Raw genomic sequence first — 12,466 nt, 5'->3', positions numbered from 1 at the left:
TAGTACACCTCTATCTTATGGCCATTCTGTCCGAGCAATAATTTTTCCTTATATTGTACACTGTGCTGCTAATGTTTTAAGACTGCTGCTACTAGCTATATATTCTATAACATTATGGTTTAGAACAATCACAACATGTTGCTGCTTACTTCTACACAAGCACAACCATGTCATGCCTTGTGTTATGCAGTCGGTTTACTAACTAATATCTGGAATTTTGATTATGTGACAGTTTGTGTAACAGCCGTTTAAGTTACCCAGGACAATGCCTACCTTAAATCGAGATGGAGATGAATACTATCAATAAGTGAGCACTAGTAATGAGTATAGTGCAATACTATTTACAATTACAATTATTTTCAAAAACAAGGATGAAAACAGGGCCATTAAACTTGTTGGCTTGTACCACAGAGTTAACCCAGTCCTGCTCATGAATTGGCTATTAATATACGCAACTCACTCAGCATAGCAATTTTTCCCAGTCTTTCTTCAATGGTGCACAATCGTAAAAAGTTTCATTTTCTCACATTCATTGATTGTTGCCAAAAACATGGCATCTAGTAACCATTACTAGCTTTAAATGATGTAAGCGGATACCCTCTATAGAGAGGGAAAACTCTCTATCATTGTTTGCATGATTCAGTGGCCTTTTTAGCTCATCAGGCAAACAGTGTTATAGAGTGGGGTGACATGTGTGCTTTTATGTCTAGTCGTCTTTTTGCTCTTGACAAGTGTCCAGGTGTCCACCCTATTGTAATTGAAGAGGCTCTACATAGAATTTTGGGCAAGACTATTGCTATGATTACTCAATGTGATTTGAAGTTAGTGTGTAGTGCAGATCAGTTATGTTCTGGCCTCCTAGATTATCGAGAGAGGAGACAGAAAACTATCACGTGACTCATTAAAATTCATTTTAAAAGTCAGCCCAACATGATTCTTTATCACTATCTAGTGGAACGAAATGGTTTGTAGTACTCTCTAATAATGCTCACTTGTGTATCTAGGCGTTCCATCTACTATCCGCTGCCTGGTCGAGTTTTATTCCCATGTGCACTCCTCACCTACACCAGCCCACGAGCTTGTGGTACACCTTACCAGCAACAGGAATGGAATTGGATAATTCTTGACAGATGTAACCATTCACTGATGAATGCCATATACCCCGAAACGTATTAAAATTTCGACGAATGAGTCCTTTGGTCGTTATAACTGAAAGTGGTGAAACATGTTCAACTTCAAAATGATTCATGCCCTTTGAAGTGCGAATTAGTGGCACGGCTTACTCCTCGACAACAATGATTAGGCTACTCTGCTTCGAGTTATGGTCACCTTGTGCTATTGTACACCCCAAAGAAAATTTTTCTCTACAAGCGTTTATAAGAGAGTTTTAAAAAGGTGTAAATGGAACTGTAGGTGAGGAGTGCATGCATAAAAATTAGTTTTATCCCCTCTCTCTATAATTTATGGTTTTGTATTGCTGCACATTTAGATCATTTAGCTAGGGTTCACCATGACATTTTAAAGAGAAAGGAAGAATGTATCTAGGTGACTTTGACTTCAGTACTGCCTTCTCTGTCTTTGCCAGCCCATCAATCTGTACAAAGAGCTGCTGATTTTCAAACACCCGGCTGGTTGACAGTTTTGCCAAGTGTAGAGCTGCTGAGAAGCGTCATGCCTCTTTTTCACCATTTGTTGTGTCAATTGATGGGGCATTGGGTATGAAGCTGTTGTGTTTCTGTGCTGTTTGGCTAAGAAACTGTCAGTTAGATTGGGATAGTGTTATAGTGAGATGTTGGATGTATCAGGGCATGGCTGTCATTTGCTGTCATCCAAGCTGAGAGGATTGTGGGTGAGTTGGAGATCTGGCACAGGCATTGATGATGCAGCTGGTCTCCCAGCTGCTACTCCCGTCGATCTCTAAGTGATGATTTAGGTTTAATTACAAGATTATTTATGATTATTTCACGAGTGATGACCTGTTTTGATTTACTGTTTAGTGTGATTAGTCTGATGTGATTTTTTTATAATAAATTATTGTATAGATCTCTTTACATTAATATATAATGTGCCCATATACTCCTGTTTTCTAAGTCTGGTGTGCCACACATTACTTTGCATAATCTCCTCCACCTTATCCTTCCACTTTCATGTTTTAAAGCTCTTCAAGGTACTATACAGAGCTGGTATAGAGAAGCTGTTAAAATTATTAGCGAAGCTTTAAGGAGTATCTTCCCATAATGCTCTCCAGCTAACTACATAAACCATCTCATCAATAGAGCAGTCATTAACTCTAATTGTGCAATCATTACGAACCTGAGGCAGTACTGGATCAATATCAATTCTATAACCAAGCCCAAAATTGCCTTCAGTCTGACCTTAAATGCTTCCAATAGATTTTTATGAAATTAAATAATATTTAATGGAGTTTTGTACTGACTACCGTACGACACAAAATTTTGGCGGGACAAAACTTTGGCGAATTAGCTGCTTGTAGAATTTGGCAAATAATATTTTGGCGAATGATTGTAATGACGGGCGCCCCATGACACTTAATAATTAGAACCTGAACGCTGCTCTTTAACTGCGACAGTAGCTATGAACCGCGACAGCAACTATTAAGTGTACATTGCCCGCATGGGGGTAGTTGGGTGAAACGTGGATGCATATTAATCCTAGACGCTGTTCTGACTATGAAACGCCAAATGTGCCAGCGTGCAGTGATAGACTACCGAGTTTAGTATGCTGCTTAACTATTATAGATGTGTTACATAATCGCTGGGCTGAACAATACCTTGTTCCAAGTCGAGGCATGGACCATATGCATTGGGATATGCATGGACCTGCATCATAAGCGCCGTGCCAGCATAAAACAGATGCGCTTATTTAAAATCACGTGATGATCTAGAGCCACCTGTCAGCATAGTCAGCACTGGTATCTTCTGCACATGACTAAACAGATATGGAGCACGTTTTTGACATCGAGTCTATGGTTCGCGGTTATCACGAATACAAAGATGTCTGGGATTCCCCAGTTGGCAAAATATTACAGTGTCAAAGGGAGATTGGTAATGTCATGACACGTTTGCTGTCGCAGTAATGAGGGGCGACACAATTGTTGGCCTTTGTCCCCGAAAGATTTCTGCCATTTACTTCATATTTATCAGACGTGGTGATAGAATCACATGTCAGATGACTGGTGGAAGACGTCATTCGTCAGATTTACCTCAAGGAGGACTGGAGGTACCTTGTGTGTTGAAATTTCAAACCAGCAGCAAACGAGACGCAGAAAAGACAGAGAAGTTAATTAGAAATTCTTTGAGCAAGAACATCAAGGATATTCCACACACTTCTGTTGATTCAACCTTTGGCCAGGATGCTACCTCAGCAAGTGGCCTTTCAGCTGATAGTGGTGCTCCTATCAGTATTGAAAATGATGAAAACCCAGCTAAGAAACTGAAGCTGATAAGCAAAGAATTTGAGGGGGAAGAAATAATCATGGGCAACAAGTTGTCAGATCAGCATATAAACAAGGCACAAAATCTTTTAAAAGTTCAGTTTCCTCAATTAAATGGGCTTACTTCTTCGTTGTTGCAAGCTAAAGAGCTACAGCCAACAGGAAGTGTCAAGAACAAAGTACAAATAATCCATTGTAGTGAGCGCCATCACTGGGTAGTAGCAACGACAGTCAATTGTAGGGATGGTCAAGTTCTTGTGATTGACTCGGTGTACAGGTCACTGGACAATGAGACCAAAATCACTGTTTGTCGCCTTTTGTTTCCAAAATGACTCGAAGCATCCTGTAACCAAGGTAATTAGTCCACAGAAGCAAAAGGGAGGTAAAGACTGTGGACTTTTTGCTATAGCTTTATGCCACGGCCATTGCTTTCAGTCAGTTCCCTGCCAAGAAAACTTTCAGGCAAGAATCGCTGCGTGTTCATCTTGTTACTTGTTTTGGCACAACAAGATGTCACCATTCCCATAGCAATCTACAAACTTAACTTAAATTGTGATTTAGAATTATGATTATTTACATTTAAAAAAATGTTTGTTTAAAATCATGTAGCTGTCATTATTTAGAATAATTGTCATTACTAAGAACAATTTACAGGTAATAACACAGTTAACTACAACTTTAGTAATCCAGCTTCCTTAAACCCGTTACGGATTATTTCTGGTTTTCCTTTTATATGGTCGTACCAGTCCACCATCCACTGAACACCTAGTAGTTTGACAATGCTCAAACGAAGATCTATTGGCGGTTCAGTGGTTGCTCCTTGTAAATGAGAACAAACTTGTTTGGCATGTACCACTCATGAAATTTTCTTCTCAAAAATTCTTTTGCAGCTTTATTCACACTCAAGTCGAGTGGCTGCAACCGGTCTGTACAGTTGGGAGGAACAAGAATCACACTAATATTGTTGGTGTCAAGGAATTTTAACAGCTGTGGTGTGCACTGTCCCTTAAAATTGTCAAAAATGAGCACCACAGGTTGGTCAACAGCAACCTTAAGTTCTTCATGTTTACAGTGAATATATGGCAAAATAATCTTGCTGATGTACTGACGCATTGTAGTCTCATGGCACCAGTGATTGCTGGTATAAGCAATGTCCCAATCCTCTGGAAACTTGAACTTTGGCAAACACTTGCCAGTTTTACCTTGATATACCAGGAAGAAAGTCCCCAGACATCGAACAAGCAAACAAAGCAGTCAGCTGTCGTTTGTCAACTTTGCCCAGTAACTCCACCCTCTTGGTCCCTGCTTGCTCCATAGTCCAGGAGGAGACAGGTACATAATTTATACCTGTCTGGTCCCAGTTAATCACTAATTGCTCTGGAACTTCGTCCATTTCGACAGCGTTGTTAAACTCTAATACATAAAGTTCATTTAACTCATCAAAACGTTCCACCAAAACCTTAGATTTCGTGTTCACTCTTCTTTTAACGAACCCCATTCTTGAAAGGAGATATCTCGCCCAGTACTTTTCAAGACTAATGTGGCCACCATTTTCCACCAGCAAATTTGAGTCTTTGTTTATCACTAGCCCCATTCCAACTGCTATCACTACGTGAGCATTTATAACTACACCAAACTTCCGTAGCTCCTTGATATACTCTCTAACTTGAGCATCCAAATCTTCACCAACAAGCAAAGGCCGACCTCTTTTTTTTGGAATTAACTCTCGAACAGTGTCTTCTGAAGTTTCTTCGTGCTGCTTAACTCTTTTTTTTAGGTCAGCTTAATAATCAGTCTTAAATCTTCTAACCGATGTCTCCTTGAACTTCTCCTTAAGCTCAGGATAATGCCCAACATAGTAGCGAATTGCAGCAGTCATCCCTACCTCTGCTGCTCTCTTTCCAATTTCATACTTCTGGGCTGGAGTGAATATGTGGTAAGAGCCCCTACCACTACTGTTATCTGCATTATCAAGCAGTTGACTTAAAGAAGCGTTCGCGGAAACTATGCTGGAAGAAGGAATTCTTTGCGAAAAATCTCCGTTTGGGTCTGGAAGCGGCTGTCTTCCGCTTTTCAGCTGAAAATATCTTAACAAAGCCATAAATCCGATCTCCGACGTACACCTTGGTTCACCTTCACCTAGGCCTCATGGCAATACCGCATACTTTCTAATTAGCCGAATCTGGTGAGCAAATTATTGGACAAGAAAATTTTGGCGAATTGGAATACATTCGCCAAATTCGCCAAAATTTTCTCCCACCAAAATTTTGTATCTTACGGTAACTGCCTGTCTGATGCCTTCAAGTAAGCATAACTCCATTACAGCTAAGACTAAGGGCTTAATTTAATTACAATTTGATGTCACTTTGTCCCGACATGTGCCTTTTAGCATACCGCAGTACATACACAATGCATGCATCATGGACCTACCTTTGCATGTGTAAAATGTTTTGCTGACTGCTGAAGGTGCTGTGAATAGCCCAATGCATGGAAATTGTCTGTCTTATCCGTGGTGACAGAATTGATTGCAGAGGTGCTTCTGATACTGTTCTTCATTTGTAATGCTGTGTAGCGGACTGAAAATAGGTGAAAGTGAAGTGTAATGGCCATTTCACTTTTGAGTCAGTAATTGATATTTGGGGTGCACAAATCATCCGTATTTTCCATGAGGACAGGAATGACTGCAGAGGCACTTCTCCTACTTTTCTTCATTTGTAGCACTGTATAGTGGGCTGAGCATAACTAAAAGCGAAGCATAACGACTACTCTTCTTTTGAGTTAATAATTGATAGACGGGGTGCCCGACCAGACGAAACATTGACTGTAGGACCATCCTTTTCTGTAATATGGTATGCGTTGGTTCACCAGTCTTAATAATGTTACAAAACAGTAATCAAACAAGTATAAGGAAAAACTGTGAATTTTAAGTTCGATCAGAGATCATAGAAAGTAGGGAAATAAGGGAGGCTGCCTGCACCTGCAGACATATGTACTTAGTGAACATTTAATCCCTAACTCAAGTCATGAGTATAGACTGAAGTAGGGTTCACTAGTATATCTGCAGGTGAGATGAACTCCCTTGTTTCCCACTTTTTTCTATGATCCCTAATCAAATTTAAAATGTTTATTTTCCTTATATTCAATTTGTTAATTTAAGTCACCAATGATGTTGTACTGCATATACGTTGATACGTACCTCCACATTCATCAAGTTAATGCTCAGTTTCTTTAGTTGGGTCACTAATGGACTTGTTTCTTCCTCTAATTGTAGTACTGCTAGTGTTCCACTGGAGTCTTTCATTCCTTCTTGATCCTTCATGGATATCAGTGGACTTTTTGAGGTCTACAAAAGTATATTGTAGTGGCTTCATAGAAGAACTCGTAGATATGTATGTGCGTATTTGTGAGTTGTGTTTGTCATCTTACCATTGATAAACCTCTTGCTTTGATGAAATTACTTTTCAAATAGTAGGCTGCTATGTACTTGATAAATAAAACTCTATCTAATTTAGTCCTACACTTTAGAGGAGAACCAATAATTGGACCATCTATCAGTTATTGACTATAGTGGCCTTGTTTTACTTATCGGTATCGGATTGGTAACATTTGTAAACAAGCAGCAGACACAAATACATATAAACATCTATTTATGTGCATTCTTGGTCTATTTTTGTAATTAGTAATCCAAATGAGAGTTTCTAAATCTCATGTTTTATTAAGACCCCAGTTTGCTGTTGTACCTTCAGAGCTACTTGTGACATGGCATTTATTAGTAGAAACAAAACCAACAAACGTTGCAGAGACACGAATCTATAGAAACATAAACATGATTTAGGTATCTGTAAGTAGCAGGGATGGATCCACGGGGGGTTCAAAGGGTTCCATGGAACCCCCCTTTTGAAGGAGCCCCTCTTACTCGAGATACTCTAATAGAGCAGTCAAATCGAGATACTCTAATAAAGCAGTCACAGTAGTCTTTTGAGGAGCAGTGTAGCAAGCTATGTAAGTATGTATATAGTTATAAATAAGGAAATATAGTTGGTGAGGACATCTATGGTGAGGGGCAGCTATTGTCAGAGGTGATGACCTTTTTTTTTTTTTTTTTGGTCTCCAACTTACAGCTAGGCTGAAGTTGCAATTCCAAAGTGGAACCCCCCTTTTTAAAAGTCTGGATCCGCCCCTGAGTAGCCCATGAAATTCAAGTGTTTTGATCTTGCTGTACATGGTCTAAAGTTAGAGTAAGAATTGTTAGAGAATAGGTCTATGCTACTGTACCATATTGGATCAGCTTTTTTTGATTGGCTTGATAATATTATTTATATTGGTTATCAGAATATTGGCCAAAAGTCACATTGGTGCATCTCTATTGTATTTATTGCATCCATCCATTACATCATTTATTTTCTTCTGATGGAAATGTCTGACCATGTAGTACATATAGTACACGCTTGTATAAACACTTGTGTATGTGACTAGTTCTGTAGCATGTACCTGTTCCATCCAGTATTTCCATATCGCTTCAAACTTCTCCCTAATAACAGACACATCCTCCATTTGCAACACTACTTTGCTTGGTTTGGTCATGGTGTCTTTGTCAAGTAATCTTGTTGGGGTTTGTGGCTCTTCACTCTTGTCATGATCTTCTTGTTGTGATGTGTCCAGTAGTAATTGTGATGACTTGTCTGTTGACTGGGAAACTTGTAACTTCTCAAACTTTTCCAAGAGGATAAAATATTTCTCTTTCTCTCTGAAAATCTTCTTATGTAACTTCTGCTGCAAATCAGTTTGTACCCTGTCAATCACTTTAGGAATCTCCTATACATTAAGCACACTATAATATTAACATACGTACATAGCAAATAAATTACCTCCAACTGGTAGAGTTGTGTATTAACATTATCACTTGTGTTACTGGATACCTGTAGGGGATGATGAGCAACATTATATAGTATTTAGCTATGTAGATCACATCAACCTAACTGTAAAACAGGAAGGGAAACAAATGACTTAAGTTTAATGCTATAATTGGACCATTCATATAATTATCATTACACATAGTTTTCTTAAATTACAGGTTTATTATGCACCCGATTAGTGGTATCTTGTACACTGTTTGCTACTATACTCACTTTAGTAAAAAACAAGAATGGTCCCACAGTCAGAGCACCAGCAGTGACAAATATTGTTCCTGGGTAGACTGATACTTGTTGTATACCATTCTGGTGAAGGTCACTCTGGTATTGTTGAACTTTTGAAGTTATGAGAGAAGCCACATGTTTAGGAATAGTCCAGTAGATGATTGTGTGGCTAGTCTTTGCTACTGCCAGTAGTTGTAAACAGTGAGGAGTGACCTCACATTTCTCTTGTATCAGTGATCGCGTATCAATTACACTTTGGAGTGTTGAGTGTTGCAGTTGCAAGTTAAGCTGAACAGCCAGTACAGTGTGTGTACTAGTATCATATGGTACCATGTGATGAGATGGTGCTGGTATGGGGTACTTCATGAGTGGCTGAGATGTATCTATATCAGCATCAAATTGTGTGAGGAGTGCTACAGCTTTAGGAACATTACAAACTTCAACTATTGAGTTGAGAATGGAGTGGTCACTCCAATTTGTAAATAGTGCTATTTTGCGAAGCACAGCTGCAGCATTTGTACTCTCCTTCAGCACTTTCACAAAGTCTGTAGGAAACAGAGGAATATTGGCTTGTACACTAGCTCTCAATGACCCACACTGGTTAGTAATTATCTTAGAATCAAGTGACTGTAAAAATGCTGTCAACTGGATTTTCAAGCCTGAGAACTTTACAACAAGAGAAGATGGCTCAAAACTGTTACTGTTACTGGCAGTGCCTTTGTCTATTTCTCCAGTAGTAGCTGTAAAGTTATCCTGTTCACCAACATTTGTGGAGTTTGAACTCTGAAATGCTGAAAATACATATATAAGTGATTATACTACATGTATGTGTCTGAATAACCTACAGGAGGTATGTCACTATCTACATGGATGTTAACTAACCATTTAACAGCATCTCTCCTATCTGTTTTTGACTGGTATTTGCTTTCAGGGTTTCACAAAATGATACCAGTGTTTGCCCATCTGTGTACTGAACTCTTTCCAGGATGAGACAGTTCTTGTTGTAAAGACTTTGAGCTGTCATAACAATGTCTTCAGTGAGTAGCTGCTGGGATATCATCAACTGTACAACCACCTCAGCATCCATGTTGACTGACAAGTAGTCATAGTAGTGGTTGATAAAACTCTTTACTGCAGAAAAAGAAAACATTACAAGTTTGCTATTATCAACTCAACTTACCAGTATTAACTTGAAGAACTGGCAGAGCTATAGCAAATTGATGTGATATTGATGGGTCATAGATTACTGGATAGTTTCCTATCTGAAGGTGCTGTAAACCAATGCTCTTGAACTGGTCACAGTTTTGTAGAGCTGACTGATATGCATGATCAATACAACAAGTAGGAATGTACCAGTACAGCTCTATGCAACCTCTCTCCAAGTGTTCTAATATGCAAAGTCCATTTTTGATGTCCATAATCACTTTCTCTAGTTGTTGACGAAACTCTAACAAATCGTGCACAGTGACCTCATTGGGATCTTTATTCAACTTGGACACAACTTTTTGATAGTACTCTTCCTTGATCTCTTTGCTTGGAGAATTGGGTAGCAAATCCTTCAGTTTCTTTGTGAATATAACTTTTTTGTAACTTTCAAGCAGAATATCAGCTTGCTTAATATCTGAAGACACAGCCATAGTCTCTAACAGCCTAACATCAATCCAACTCCAGTACGGGGACCTTGCAAGTATATCCAACAGTACATCAATATTGTGTGATTCATTTATGCCATCAACATCTTTCTGAGTAAGCTGGGCACCATCAGGTGTATTAATTTGCTCTATACAAGCTCTACGTACTATAGAAAAATCTGCAACTCGCAGCAACTTCGTCATTTTAGAAGTAAGACATATGAATGCCCTTGAAACACTTGAAAATTGATGAAAATCTACTTGGTGAGTATCAGCATCAGCTGTGTACATGTAAAATGTATAGTAGTATAATGTACGTAGCTAATTTTTCAACTTAACTGTGTACATAAATATTGTGCATAAATAAATAATTATATATATTTATAGAATTTTGTGTGGGCAGGATCAAAGGAAAGTGTACGTTGAATTTCATCAAGTAAACTTTAGGGAATACAGTGCTTTATTGCCCACAAAGGATGCTTTAATCCTATAATAAAGCACTCTTTGTGGGCAATAAAGCACGGTTGCCCACATACTCTAGTGCAGGCTAATAGCCCACGGTGCTAATGCCAGTACAACTAATCATCCGAGCCGGTGAAGACTGATAGCCCTTGTCACGCTGAGTGGTCAATCACCCCAGCCAATATGAGTTCTACCACTGGATTGCTTTATAGACACACTAAATACTTCGATGATGGGTGGGAGAAGGTAACACTGCTGTTATGTTTGTTAATGTAAACGGACAAGTCCTGGAGATATCATGGAAATACTTCACCATGTATCACAATAGAATTGATTGTGGGTTGTGACCAAAACCTGTCAAAATATGTAATGTATGTCTACCATGCCAAACTACGGTGAAATATGTGAGAGTTACTTTGTTAAACTAGTTTGTGTGCATTAATTCAGCCTGCTAATAATTCATGCAACGTGTGTTAATTATGAGTCCTAGTGTATGGCTACAAGTTATGACTAGAAAGTTCCATTCGCCTCATGCTTTATTAGCATCTCAGCCACACGCCTTGTGCTTTATTTTTCATGCAGCACTCGAGGCAATGCTTTAACACATACAAATATATTATGTATGTATGTTGATTGTGCATGAGCAATAGGCAATAGATCTACAGGTACATCAAACATGAAGTGCATGTGTAGTATAACCTACATACAAACTGTATTCAGCAGTTATGGAGTTACTAGTTGATGATTATAAGCACTTCTTATACACCATTCAGAACAAGATTGTATTGTACTGTAGGAAGCCAAGAACTCTATAAATGGAATCATGTTAAAGTTTGCATAAGAGTTCTATCTAGGAATTGATTGAGTGATTATACTTTTAAATTTTATATAGCAAAAATCCTGCCTATTATTCTTAAAATTATTCCTGGTAGACATTAATTATTTTCATTTGCACTTTGAGAAACAACAGGTATAGAAAGATTAAGACTAGTAAAAATTGTCAATTTATGTAGGAATCTATGCAATAAAAAGTAATGAAACAAGAGATGAATGATGGTATTTCAGCATAACTTGGTGGAAAGTTCCTACTTTGGCACATTAGCTATAACAATTATTTTATTCTGTACCGAGCTATGCTGTAATACCATCATTTTTCAGTACTTTTTATTGCATAGAATCCCTACTTCATTTTTAAATTAACAAGTTTTTCAAATACTAGTTTATTTAGGTTTTTGTTGTAGCTCAGCTAGATTTGTGACTGTTCTATTAGAATATTATAAATGCACGCCTGTTGTATTAGAGTGACTGTTGTATTAGAGTATCTCAAGTCAGACAAGGGGTGTGTAGCTAGCTACAGGACTAAACCAATATAAGGTCTTGTTTTCTGCTAAGTAAATAGTTAGACTGTGAAGAGGTGTGGTCTCCATACTCTATTGCGGCTAGATGGATGGTCACAAACCTACCACGAACTAGTCTGGCGGAGCCTGCCCTTTTGCATGGTGCTGCCAGACAAATCGCGAATGGAATCCCAATCACAAAGTTGCAGTTATCTAGCTATGTATACCTCTTATAGTAGCGCCAGGACTGAAGTGCTTCAAAAATCCAGCTTTGAAATAATTCTGTGGCATCTAAATGTGCTACTGAAAGAAAGTGTTGATACAGAAAATCATTGCCTCGATATGGTTTCATTGGATGAAGAAGACAAGCAGCCTGAATGGAGATAAAAGAAAAGATAGGGCCTACACTCGTCAGAACCCCAAAAAGCACATCCCACTAGTGAG

General features: G+C 38.5%; 1 protein-coding gene across 1 annotated transcript in view; it reads right to left on the bottom strand.

Moving 5' to 3' along the window:
* The window catches only part of LOC136255302 (uncharacterized), a 98,404-nt gene that overhangs the window by 23,766 nt on the left and 62,172 nt on the right, over nucleotides 1-12,466 (bottom strand). Inside the window, exons 10-15 of the mRNA XM_066048029.1 lie at nucleotides 9,773-10,504; nucleotides 9,475-9,723; nucleotides 8,584-9,383; nucleotides 8,323-8,373; nucleotides 7,946-8,269; nucleotides 6,651-6,797 (exon numbers count right to left, since the gene is read on the bottom strand). Of these exons, the coding sequence (XP_065904101.1) occupies nucleotides 6,651-6,797; nucleotides 7,946-8,269; nucleotides 8,323-8,373; nucleotides 8,584-9,383; nucleotides 9,475-9,723; nucleotides 9,773-10,504 (2,303 nt within the window). The remainder of the gene's footprint in view (nucleotides 1-6,650; nucleotides 6,798-7,945; nucleotides 8,270-8,322; nucleotides 8,374-8,583; nucleotides 9,384-9,474; nucleotides 9,724-9,772; nucleotides 10,505-12,466) is intronic.

This window comes from Dysidea avara, chromosome 5, assembly GCF_963678975.1.
Source record: "Dysidea avara chromosome 5, odDysAvar1.4, whole genome shotgun sequence".
NCBI classification, from domain to species: domain Eukaryota; kingdom Metazoa; phylum Porifera; class Demospongiae; order Dictyoceratida; family Dysideidae; genus Dysidea; species Dysidea avara.
This window is presented reverse-complemented; position numbering and strand designations above follow the sequence as displayed.